General features: G+C 34.1%; 1 protein-coding gene across 2 annotated transcripts; it reads right to left on the reverse strand.

The window, feature by feature from the left end:
• Positions 1 to 22: 22 nt before the first annotated feature.
• Positions 23 to 3461, reverse strand: LOC142553739 (uncharacterized). Of its 2 annotated transcripts, XM_075664198.1 has the most exons (6): positions 3201 to 3461; positions 2915 to 2981; positions 2799 to 2830; positions 2127 to 2368; positions 373 to 609; positions 23 to 283 (listed from the first exon to the last, which is right to left on the reverse strand). In XM_075664198.1, exons 2-6 carry the CDS (start codon positions 2965 to 2967, stop codon positions 275 to 277), a joined length of 573 nt encoding a protein of 190 aa, XP_075520313.1. In that variant the 5' UTR covers positions 2968 to 2981; positions 3201 to 3461; the 3' UTR covers positions 23 to 274. The 2 variants fall into 2 exon arrangements, with proteins under 2 accessions (XP_075520313.1, XP_075520314.1); XM_075664199.1 differs by lacking the exon at positions 3201 to 3461 and having other exon boundaries at positions 2915 to 3004.
• Between the last annotated feature and the right edge of the window lie 9971 nt (positions 3462 to 13432).

Consider the following 13432-nt stretch of genomic DNA (forward strand, 5'->3'; position numbering starts at 1 on the left):
TCAATAGAAATGACACAGAATCGACTACAAATCGTAATCATATCACATCAATCAAGCTCATATTGCATTATTGTCGCATAACTGCAATTTCTAACAGGATTTTATAACATCAAACCATTGTACAAGAACCATAGTAAACAAGTCTTGGAATTTCTTGCAAGGAGCATGAAAAACTAAACTGGCCAAAATCTTGAACTTAACTTAACTTCACCACGAAGGAAGTATCCCACCAAACATTAGTTACTAACCAAGATCTTTAAACTTCATACATCTTTCAGGCTTTCTGCAAAAGGCAATGCAAAAAAAGAACAAGTTTCAGAATCCGACATTGATTAGATGCACGATGATTGCAGAGCATATGACAAAACTTACCTGCATGGGAAGGTACAGTTTAAACTCTGGTGGGAGTTCCTCCTCTGAATATAGGCGATCAGAGAAATATATTCTTCTCAGGCGGCAATTCGCGTGAACCTGAACTCTCAGTGTCTCCACATAGTTGGTTCCATAAGCTCGTCGAGTCAGATCTGAAAGGTTAAGCTGGATTTGATTCCATCCCTCATCCAATTTCAATGGCATGGTGCAAATAAAAGGCTTAACTCTAGTGACAGCCTGCAGTGGACGTGAATACTTCACAATCTAAGAACACAAAAATATTTCTCCACAAATGGCAGTACCTGAGAGAGAAACATCGAGTATATGGAAACACGCGAGTACATTAACTTTAAAATCACCAAAACATAATTCATTCACCAGCCTCTTGGAAATCTCTACGTGAACAATTTAGTTAACTTATCAAAAAAGTTTATGAAAAATATTACTGCCTGTAACAAAAATCACGATATCAAAGCTTATATAAACAAAATATGATGGTTGATAATCTCTGCAAGTTTTCTCCATTCTTATCAAAATCTGATAGAGAACAAACATGGAAACAGATTTCCTCTATCTATCTTTCCTCAACTAATGAGTTACTCAAATAACATAAAGAATTGTAATGGGCTCTAAAGTCTTCTAAGTTCAAGATGCTTGACATATAATTTTATTGGATAACATGTTTTTGGGGCAAGTAAATGCATTTGTAATAGTTTTTGCTTTTGTCGATACACAAACATTGAAAACATATGGACAAAAAGCAATTATATTGAAAACATATGGAAATGCTAAGTCAAAGCATGTGGCATTGAAAACACTGAAAACCATATGGAAATGCTAAGTCAAAGCATGTGGCATATGTGTAATATTAGAGTATACAACAGCATACATGTCATAAAACATGTTCTTTGAAAATAAGTTTATTCTGTATCCGAATTATGCGCTGCATTGGTGTCCAAGTGTAGTATTCATTAATATCTTAATAAACACATTGCAAATTACACTTCAACAAAGATAATGAAGCCGCAAACCAACTCATCAATACAGATAGAAGCATGGTATCAATGGTCTAGCAAATATGTCTAACATCCTTTGTTACCATCCTAAAGTGTGTGTAAGCGGAAAGTACGCATAGAACTCTAAGTCACTGTTGTTTTCTTTCAAGTTGTCATTTAGCATGGGAAACATACAAATCACATTCATCGTTCATTTTGGGATTTCAAATAATACCACAAGTATGAAGTTCATGAAAAAAACACATCAATCAGAAACAATACACGCACAAGATAGAACGTCAAGGATATATTACTTAAAATGCACACACTAACTATTTGCCACAGATTTCGGAAGTTTTGAGTGAATTCATCGAACCCCATGACAACAAGAGTAGACCTTCATTCCCAGAGTTTTACAAGATGTAATTTATACCATCTAAGATTTGATGGAACAAATACAAGATACCCATGCTTTATTGCTGCTCAAATATCTAGGGTCTTAGCACAAATACAATGCCATTAAACATAAACAAGGAAAAAAAATTTAAAAAATACACTATCAATGTTATTTTCTAACAAAAAGAACATCACCTTATGATTGAGTTGAGCTACATAATTACATCAACCACACAAATGAAAGTCAACAATAAATGAGTAAAGCAGAGAGAACAATAAATGAGTAAAGCAGAGATAAAAGGACAAGCGATATGCTGAGTGATTAATCCTAAATCCTAAAATGTATAAAAATAACTCACAGACTTGGAAATTTGATGCCCGAAATCTTCGACGAACGTTTTTATCATCCAGAACCTGAATCTCAAATGTGAAGTACTTCTTCATGTTTTTCACAATCATGACTAAGAACGGTAGCTTGATACCAAGTGTTGCAGTTGGATCAGCAGGACAAGTAATATATGCGGTTTGGACATTTGATCCAACTATTTCGAGGACATTAGATTGTATGTCATCATCTTGCAATCTCTTGATTTGGCCATTAGTGACTGAAATATATTTTTTCCCATTAAACTATAGCTAAACATAAAAATAATTACAAAATGATTACTTCACTACCATGAAAACCTATTTGAGTGTACATGGTGAAAATGTTTCAAAGCATGATGTGGCCGGCTCTGTAGCACGGCTTTCACAAAAAGACATTTTTCATGTAAATATAGGAACTGTATATAAATGAAAATAATGTCCTTTCAAAGCAGGATATTTTATTGTTCGTCACCTTAAGTGATTTGATTTAAATATAGTACAAAGAACATAGGAGAAGACATCAATACAGATATGAATTCCATAGATGAAGAATAAACTGCTGTCACCATAAAAGAACCCCTTTAAGTATGAAATTTGCAAAAGGCATAATTCTCGACTGCATACATACAACTGGAAAAAAAAAAGAACAAAATGTTTAAAAAACTCTACCTTCTTTATCCCAAATCTGTAAAGGCTTGCTCCTGAAGGGTGACAATAACCAGAAATTAGAACATAGCGATAAAAAAGCAATACAAGCTAAAAAAAATTAAAAAAACACAACATACCCCAGGCTGTAGAGAATTGACAAGAAACCAGACTGGAATGTGTTTTTAAACATTCGTTCAGCTGCTTCTGAAAAAAATGAAATAATCAAAGTGATTAAACAGGTCCGATCTGTAAAGACTTGCTGCTGATGTGCTTTCGAACCTTTCCCTGCTCATATCACAATCCTATTACGAACCTACAACATCATATATCCATTTGGGATTGAAGGAAAGAAACTAATTTTACGAACAAAAACTATTACAACTAGGAAAATGACGAGAAATAAACGTTAATTGAAATGTGTACCCCTTTATTAGTTTTATAGGGTGATAGTTCTATGGAAATCCGAAAATGAAGCGCCTATTTTCTCCTTCTCAGCTGCGTTGTTTCGATACAGAATTTCTGGTTTTTGCAACGCTTCCGGCAACAGGACGGCGATGGATGCAGGGATGTGTGGTTTGCGCTGGTAGGGACTGTGCTTTGCTGGGAATTTTCTACACTTGGTCACGCAGATTTAGGGTTTTAAGAGACGGATTTGGGGGAAGCGGAAAATCTCGTAACTACGAAATACCATATTTTCTCTTTTTTAAAATTATTATTTTAAATAATAATTTAACTAATATATGTAATTTAACGGTTCTTTTATTGGGTTTTTCCTACTAATTAACCCACTGTCTCTCCTCTTTTTTTCTCTATACTTTTATCAATTTATAAATCTTTATATTCTTCAAACGTGGTTACAATCAATCAGAAAAACTTCCATCATTCTATTACCATAATATGGAAGATTGGGTGTAAAAATCTTGATAATTTCACTGTGATGAGTAGCTATCCTTATTTTTATTTCACCATCATAATACTTCAGAAAATGCTCGGAGTTAAATGCATCCATGGGTGGTGATAGATAGAAGATTGAACTTCGAAACATTTTATAGGTTTTGGGAGATTGCAGTATTGGCTAAATTCAGATTTTTGGTGATTAATTAATTAATTATTCTGCAAAAATTGATGAGCAAAATCCTGATATCAGAAATATGAAAACCATTTAAATTGATTTTTAGAAATAGTACAACCCATTTTTTGATGATAAATAGATTTTCTGGGTTTATTAACTAATTTATTTTGATTTTCTATTGCAATAGTTTACTAGATAATTTTGATTAATCGCGCCTTCCACCTTCAAATATTTGACTTTTCAATGACCTCCGCTCTCAAGTCTCGCCTTTGGATATTCGAAACTAGTAATATATAGGTAATAGATGATTATTCAATTTTTTATTTTGTTTGTTTATGGATGAATTAGAATCTTGCATGAGATAATTTCCAAACCCTTCAACTCAATTTTTTAATATCAGATATTTTATGTCCTCCACCAATTTTGAAGCACATTATTTTTTTATTTTTCGACCAAGATTTCTTATATTTGAAACTTATTTTTGATAAAAGAAAGAATATCAAAGATGGTTGCACAAAAAATTTGGGTACGTTCAACTTTGTTATAAAAAATATTTTTTTTATATTGCTATATAAATTTCATGAATTTTAACATAACTGAATATTTAATTAATTGATATTACTAGTGACTTGATTAAATTTTTTTTGTTTAGGTTAATCTTCAATCTCAACTATTAGAGGAGAAATATTTTTGTTGCAGTTTAATGTACATTCCAAATATAAAAAAGTAAGTGCAATTATATTAGATTGTTTGATTGAGCAGGACATGGACTTCATGGATGAAAAACACAATTTGGCAATATTAAGTATGATGCATACTATAATTTATTTAGTCAGATTTATGGTTTATGGTGATGAGACGTGTATGTAACAGATGATGATGATGAGATGTGATTTATTGTTAATGATAGAACAATTAAGTTTTCTAGAATGGAGTATGCATTTATAACAAGGTTGGATTGTTCTGATGATTTTCCTGAAGAAGTACTAGAGGTTTCAGACTTTTATGGTAGACATTTTCAAGGCAATAATAAAATATATGTGAACGAAGTTGAAATGAAGCTGAAAGATTTGATAAGTGTGGATGAGTTGTTGAGTTTAGAGAGAGTGAAGATAACTTGTTTGTACTTCTTCTATGGTATATTGTGGCCTATAACGCCAGTTAAGAATCTTCAAATTGATAAAAAAATATTTAGCTTGATTGATGATTTTGATGTTTTTAATAAGTACCATTGGGATAAAATAGCTTTCAAAGGAGTTGTTTGTGATTTAAAATGTGATTTGAAGAAAAAAAGAAGTTGTATTAAATGAAAATATAGAAAACATTAAGTCTTTGAACATTAGAACTTAGGATATGGTTGAGTTCATCTATCCAATTAAATATTTGTGCATTTTCCATATGTTTCGATTGTGGTTGATTATATGTGTTTTTATAATTTTTGAATTTAAATTCTTGCATACGAATCAAATGTCCAAAAAAAGATATCTTAGATATGGTATTGGAAAACATTTTGCGAAACGAGAAGGAGACAATATATATCTTCCACGCATGTGCCAATTGATTTCAAACAAATGACCAAAAAAAGATCTCTTAGATATATTGACATTTTAGATGCATCAAAGTGTGGTAAAAATATTAGTGTATTTAGCATATAATTTATTTTTATTAATTTATTTTCTATTTGTGTATTTTTAATTTAAAATATGTTAAATTACAGATTGTTAGAAGTATTTTGTTATCTACAGATCAAGAAGCTATCACTCTTTATATTAGAAATATTTTCATTGAATATTCTTTTACAGATTCTCAATTGTCTTATATTAATTCATTGTTGTTGGAGGGAAAATCAATATATTGTTCTAGAATCCCACTCTTTCTGAAGAGGTCCAAAAAAAGTAAACTTTGTCCCACCTCTAAAATTCATTCGGCCAAGAAAGCACCAGAAATACAATCCCGTCAAGTCGAACGTGATGATGTCCTTGGTAAATCAAATACTAGCTGACAAGTTAAAGCTTACAAGAGCACGTGGACAAAAAAATTGTTTAGTTGGAAAAAATGATTTCAAGTTTGGATGGCAAGCTTGAACGTATAGTGAAATTTTCAAACATTTCAAGTTTATCCAAAACATGTTTGAATGAACCAATCACTGTCTTTGCATGATCTAAGAAAAAGAAAACCCACAAATATAAGCTTTGTGAATTTTAAAATGTTAGAGTTAACTACTTATTTGATCATAATAATATGTTTGTTTGAATTGCAGATGAGCAGTGACAACTTTTTTCAATCAATGAGTGACTCTTGGGCAAAGAAGCGACTGTTGAACATTCACATCTCCTCTAGCACATCTTGGTATATTTTATTTTAAATCTAAATTGTATTATGTTTTTTTTATTTTATTAACAATATTTAATTTTTTAAATCATAGATAACATAGTCAAAGAATAAACTTTGTTGCTCGAGACTTGAATGAAGGAGTGAGTCGTGAGCAAGAGGTGGTCATTGAAGATGTTAATGAATGATTGACTAATGAATGAGATGTTGTGTTTGATCCACCTAACAATACCACCCATCACGTATGGTTGATTTTCAAATTTAATTTAAATGTTTACATATTTTTATTTAACTTGATTAATTCATTGAATAGTAGATGAGCCATCTTCCACCGAAAGACAACGATTTGGAAAATGGATTATTTTCTACACACGGTTGAAGAAAAAAAATAGTAATGTGTGTAAATTATATATTTGAAAAAATTGTTATTTGATTATGATACAATACTTTATTTTAGTTGTAGTTGAGCCACAAAAACTTTTATCGCTGAATGTGGTGGTGAACAAGCTGCACATGCTAGCCTAGTTGGTGCGGAGAAATCACAGAACCTGACATGACCATAAGTGTGAATGAAGCAATGGCTACTACTATAGAGATTTTATTCCCACATGACACTGCACCAGCCCTCACAATTGATTGTGATGTAGCAGCTATGTTTGCTAATTATAAGTGATATACTTAATTTAATTGTGGTGATGAGAATCAAAACCAGTAGGGATAGCATTAACCAGAAGACAATATAAAAGCAGAAGTTATCGTATCGCTTTAACAGAAGCAGTACCTTTGATAATACTCAACAGCTTAGAAAAACAGAAGCAGAACTTAGATTTATAAGCAGAACTTGGCTTATACTAGATCAGTACTTAACGATTTTTACTTGATCGTTTCAATCTTAAATGTTACCGTTACTTTACCTAGTACTAGTATTAATTGCACCATTAATGTTGTACGAAGTCATTTAATACGTCTTACCATTTTTGATATAAAACAAAGACTTATTATTCTGAAAGCTTTATGCACGATCCTTTTTAGGAAATAAAGCTATTTCTATCAGAAGTCAAAGGAGCCGTTTTTTATTATAGACGTTGGATTCAAGTTTTCTATATATATGGATCAAAACCATATAGAGAAATACGTTGATTATTTTTCAAGGAACATATTATCTACCCAACGTTATTTTGAGCAACCACGAACCAATCGTTATCTTCTAGCCAACTTACAGAAAAGCAGTACACGCTTCATAATATACATCTGATCTTCTGAGATCACTTTGTACTGCTGTTTCTTCACCTCTTCAAGAATCTTTTCCAGAACTCTGTTGTATTGAACTATATTGTGTTGAGATACTAAGAGTTTCAGTAGGCAAAGGATAAGCCCTGCTGAAGTGGGTGTGTAAAAGTGTGTACTATAAAATCCAAAGTCTTTTAGTGATACCTTCTGGAAACAGATAAAGGGGAGACGTAGAAGATTTAATCTTCGAACATCCATAAACAACCATTGTCTACTGCCTACTGTTTTACTAGTTTTCAGCTTACTCCATCGGACCGTTTCCGTACTTATTATTGTGATCTGCTGGACTTATATTCGAACAAGATTAGCTACAATCTCTAACAGGATTCTAGCACCCTTTAGCAAAAACTATCAGTAAAGCAAAGAGTTTATTCACCCCCCTCTAAACTCTATATCGATCCCCAACAAGTGGTATCAGAGCAAATTTTTCTTGTTCTGAAAATTTACAACAAATATGGCACACTTCAGCAAAGTACCCATGTTTTCAAAGGAAGACTTCGACGACTAGAAGATTAGGATGCAAGCCCATCTTGCAGCTCAAGATGATGACATGTGGTATGTCATCACAGATGGTCCCCTGAAAATCTTAAAGCCTAATACAGCTGTTGCTGTTACTGATGGTGTGCCACAAATGGTTGAAAAACCAAGGAGTGAATGGAATGGCGAAGATAAAAAGAAAGCCAATTTTGATAATGTTGCGAAGGACATTCTTTACAAAACCCTCGACAAAAATACCTTCAGCAAGATTAAGATATGTTCTACTGCAAAAGAGATTTGGGATAAACTTATCCAAATCTGTGAAGGAAATGCGCAGACGAAGGAGAACAAATTTTCTGTAGCAATGAAGAAATTTGAAAATCTCAAAATGAAAGCAGGAGAAACTCTGAGTAAGTTTGATGAACATTTCAGCAGTTTAGTCAATGAGCTAGCAGCTCTGGGGAAAGAATATGGCAACAGAGAAATAACACTCAAAATAATGAGAGCTCTATCCAGAGAATGGATGTAAAAATTATGGCTATGATAGTATCTAAAGATTTGAACAAGTTAGAACTGCATGACTTGTTCGCAGACTTAAAAGCCTATGAGTTTGAAATGGAAGTGAGAAGCGGAGAAGAACCCTCATCAAATCTACCTACCAAGGCCCTTACTGCTACCACTACTGCTACTGCTGCTGCTGTATTTGTTCCACAAGCATTACCTGCTACCACCATTGAGAGCACATCTAAAAAGACTGCTGAACATATCAGCAATGATGCTATGTCTTTATTTGTGAAGAAATTCTCCAGATTCATGAAGAAGAATCACCGAGCTTATCAAAGCCCTAACCGTAACTTCAAGAAGGATTCACCACCCAGTGACACGGCGTGTTTTAACTGTGGAAAGATTGGTCACTTTATTGCTGATTGTCCAAAGCCAAAGAAGGATGATCAGAAGAAAAATAAATACAAGAGGAATGACAAGAAATCCAGAAGAGACCGCAAAGCGATGATTGCTGAAGAAAGCAAATCAAAATGGGCGGATTCTAGTTCCGAGTCTTCTGACTCAGAAATTCATTCCAGCGAAAGTGATGCAGAAGAGATCAAATGTCTCATGGCAGATACTGAACCAAAATCGACATCTGGAGAGGTACTTGACTTTGACTCTGACGAATTTACACGTACTGATTTGATTAAAGCACTGCATGACATGGTGGATGAATACTCAAGACTTTCTCAATCATTCGAGGAAGTTAAGATTGAAAATCAAGACTTAAATGATCAAGTCAGTAAGTTCACTTGCTTGCAAGAGAACTGCTGCAATGATTTAAAAGTTGATATGAGTAAGTTAAGAACTGAGAATGAAAGAGTGAATGCAGACTACCAGACAATGAGGTCTTAAAACCAGAAGCTATCTGTTCTGGTATATGCATGGAATAAGTCTTCTGTTTCTTTAGAGAAGATGCAAGAATTGCATTAGCAATCTGGAGACAGGAGTGGTCTCGGATTCTACAATATTGAAAGCACTTCTGAAACCAGTACTAAGCCAGAATTGGATACAAACAAAGGGAAATACATTCGTTTTGTTAAATCTAGTGTGGTATATGAACCGGAAATACCAACTGTTCGAGTTGAAACTCAGGAGGAAAACCCTTTATGAAGGTTAAAAACTACAAGTACTATAATTCTAGACCTGTTCAGAAGAGGTACAGACCTGACAACAAAGACAGAAGGAAAAAACAACATACTAGAATGCATTCTGTTAGAAATAACAGACCTTCTGTTGCACACACTTATGTGGATTCTCGAAGTACAAAATCACCAAAAATTGTACAAATGTGGGTTCCCAAGGGAAAGGCTTGGACCCAAGTAGATTGGGTACCATTTACTAAAATTTGTGTGTGCAGGAACAAGAGAAGAAAACCAAGATAAGCAGCTTCACATGGTATCTGGACAGTGGATGCTCAAGACACATGACTGGATAGAAAAATCTACTTTCAGAAGTAATGAGTTGTACTGGACCAAAGATAACTTTTGGGGACAACTCAAAAGGTAAAACCGTGGGTAAGAGTAAGATTATCTATGGTAATATCTCTATAAATGATGTACTCTTGGTTGAAAATCTTTGTTATAATTTGATCAGCATTAGTCAACTGTGGGATAACGGTTACTCTGTAGCTTTTCAGAAGCACACATGCACAGTTAAAGATGCTCCTGATCAAGCTTCTGAAAAGGATTCAAAATGTAAAATCAGTTTCTATCATTAAAATCAGAAGTGATCGGGGTACTGAGTTTACTAACAAGATTCTTGAGTTATATTTAGATGAACATGGTATTCATCATGAATATTCAGCTGCCAGAACACCTCAACAAAACGGAGTAGCTGAGAGGAGAAACGGAACTCTTAAAGAAGCTGCTAGAGCAATGCTAGCAGATGCAGACATCTCTCAGTGCTTCTGGGCAGAAGCAGTCAACACAGCATGCTACACACAGAATAAAACAATGATCAACAAAAGACATAATCAGACTCCATATGAGATATGAAAAGGGAGTAAGCCTAACTTATCTTATTTTCATGTATTTGGTTGCAGATGTTTTGTTCTCAATAATGGTAAAAATTATTTGTCAACATTTGATTCAAAATCAGATGCTGGACTCTTCCTTGGTTATTCAGCAGTGAGCAAAGCATTAAGAATTTTCAATAATAGAACTCTTAATGTTGAAGAATCTATTCATGTTGTCTTTGATGAAGACAGCAGTGCTCCTGAAATTTCTAACGTGTCAAATTTAAGTAACAGGTTAAACATGATTCATCTGGAACTGGATAGTGAAGATGATTCAGAACCTAGTGTTAAAGATGCTCAAAATTCAGAACCAGACATTCCTATAGTGGAACCAGCTACACAGGCACCAAATATACCAGAACCAGCAGCTGACATTCCAGGACCTGCTACTGGTTTAGATGAGCAGGATCTGAATCCATCCAATCAGGAAGAAATCCCTCTAAACCCTTTTATTTGGAGAAAATCTCATCCTCCATCTTTGGTTATTGGAAATCCAGCAGCTCCTTTGAGAACCAGAAGGCAAATGATTAATGAATATATGCATGCTGCCTTTATTTCTCAGGATGAACCAAAGAAGATTGAAGAAGCTCTTCTGGATCCTAGTTGGATGGAAGTTATGCAAGAAGAACTGAATCAATTTAAAAGGAATGAAGTTTGGTTTCTTGTACCTAGACCATCTCATCAAGCTGTTATTGGAACCCGGTGGGTATTTAGAAACAAACTAAATGAAGAAGGCACTGTGGTTAGAAATAAAGCAAGACTGGTGGCTCAAGGTTTCAGACAAGAAGAAGAATAGACTATGATGAAACCTATGCACCAGTATCAAGGCTTGAAGCTATCAAAATATTTTTAGCCTTTGCTGCTTTTAAGAATTTCAAAGTTTTTCAGATGGATGTGAAAAGTGCCTTCTTAAATGGTCTACTGCAAGAAGAGGTCTACGTCGAACAACCTCCAGATCAAACAACTTGACACTGGAATTTTCATAAATCAAGCTAAGTATACTAAGGAGCTACTGAAAAAGTTTAGCATGGAAGCATGCTCTACTCCAACGAGCTCATCTACTAAACTTGATAAGGATGAAAGTGGAATTTCAGTAGAGATAACTCAGTATCGTGGTCTTATTGGTTCACTATTATATCTTACTACCAGTAGACCTGATATTTTGTTTGTTGTTTGCATTTGTGCAAAATTTCATTCTAACCCTAAGCAGTCACATTATATTGCTGCTAAACGTATACTGAAGCACCTAAAGAGAACTCAAAATGTCGGCTTATGGTATCCTAATGATTCATCTTTCAATCTTATTGGATATTCATATGCTGATTATGCAGGTTGCAAATTGGACAGAAAGAGCACAAGTGGTTTTTGTCAATTTCTTGGTGATAGGCTGATCTCCTGGTTTAGTAAAAAGCAGACTTCCATAGCTACGTCTACTGCAGAAGCAGAATACCTTGCTGCTGGAAGTTGCTGCTCTCAAATACTGTGGATGCAACAACAACTCAAAGACTATGGAGTTCAAGCCTCTGAATCACCTACCTTTTGTGACAATACCAGTACTATATAAATCACGCAAAATCCAGTATTTCATTCCAGAACGAAGCACATTGATATCAGAAATCACTTTATTAGAGATCATGTGCAGAAGAAGGACATTCGTCTGGAATACGTTTGTGGGGACCCGGACACTAATTCATCTTCTTAATCATTATTAGGATCAAATGTAACAATTAAGTAAACTGGGTCATAAATTTTTTTTTAAAATACATGAGTGTGCAACATATGAAATAAATCTTATTTCATTTACAAGATCAACATTAAGATCAAAAGTACAAGTCTTGTACAAAATCCAAATAATAACAAACTAGGGTTTAACAACTACATATCAAGTGATAAGCAAATCTACTTCTGGGTCCGAATCTCCACGCTAATCTCAATCTCTCATCCTCTTCTCGATCCTGATCCTGTCCCACCTGTTGTCATGCACACATACAAACACAACAACAGCCGGATAATTCCGGTGAGAAATGTATTCCCAGTATAAACAACGTATATATGCAATCATATAAACAGATATAAAAGCATGGAATAGTTATCAATAACATGCATCATAATCTGAAAGATATGAATCAATATAAAACTGTAAATCAAACTCTGGACTCTTAATCTCTGACTCGACTCTTCTCTAATCTAGGGATCCTGGTCGAATAAGAATGCAATAGTCTCCCACCTACTCTCCCAGCTAGATGGTCGTACGTTCTTATTCCCAGACTTTGGCATTCTATATCGAATCTCTACAATAGGAGTCGATCTACTCCTAAGCACATCGATACCGCCAAAAGTCCAGTGACTTGGCACCTCTGCCAATGACTAGGCACATCTGCCCAAGACTCAATACATACTTTGCTATAAATCAATAGACTAAGCATATCAATCTTATGAATTGCAAACATCAATACAATAAATAAAGTATGTGGTTTTGGGAAACTCTAGTCAAATCTAACTCGAGTCGTATCTTCCCGGTTCAACATTGATTTATACCTTTTTTTTCGTAGATCAATCTGATCCATGAAATCAAATACCAGTCTAGCTCTGATCGTTCTTCGAAGTCTTCAATACCAACTCTGGAATGACATATTCGAGAAGTACAATATCAATATACAACTCAAAGCAATACTGGAAATGATCAGAACTCAATCTAATTCTGTTTCGACGGCATAACATCACAATCTCGATATACTCAGCAATACAATATCAACAGATATCAATCTCAATTCATAATCGATCAATAAAAATAATCTGATACCAAATCTGTATAATCTCAATCAAATTCAATCTAAAAATGATAACAATTTTATACGGTGTCTGTTCTTTAATCTGATTTCGATTATACGATTACAACAATCTCAGGGACAGATAATATCA

The sequence above is a fragment of the Primulina tabacum genome, chromosome 8, assembly GCF_025594145.1.
Source record: "Primulina tabacum isolate GXHZ01 chromosome 8, ASM2559414v2, whole genome shotgun sequence".
NCBI classification, from domain to species: domain Eukaryota; kingdom Viridiplantae; phylum Streptophyta; class Magnoliopsida; order Lamiales; family Gesneriaceae; genus Primulina; species Primulina tabacum.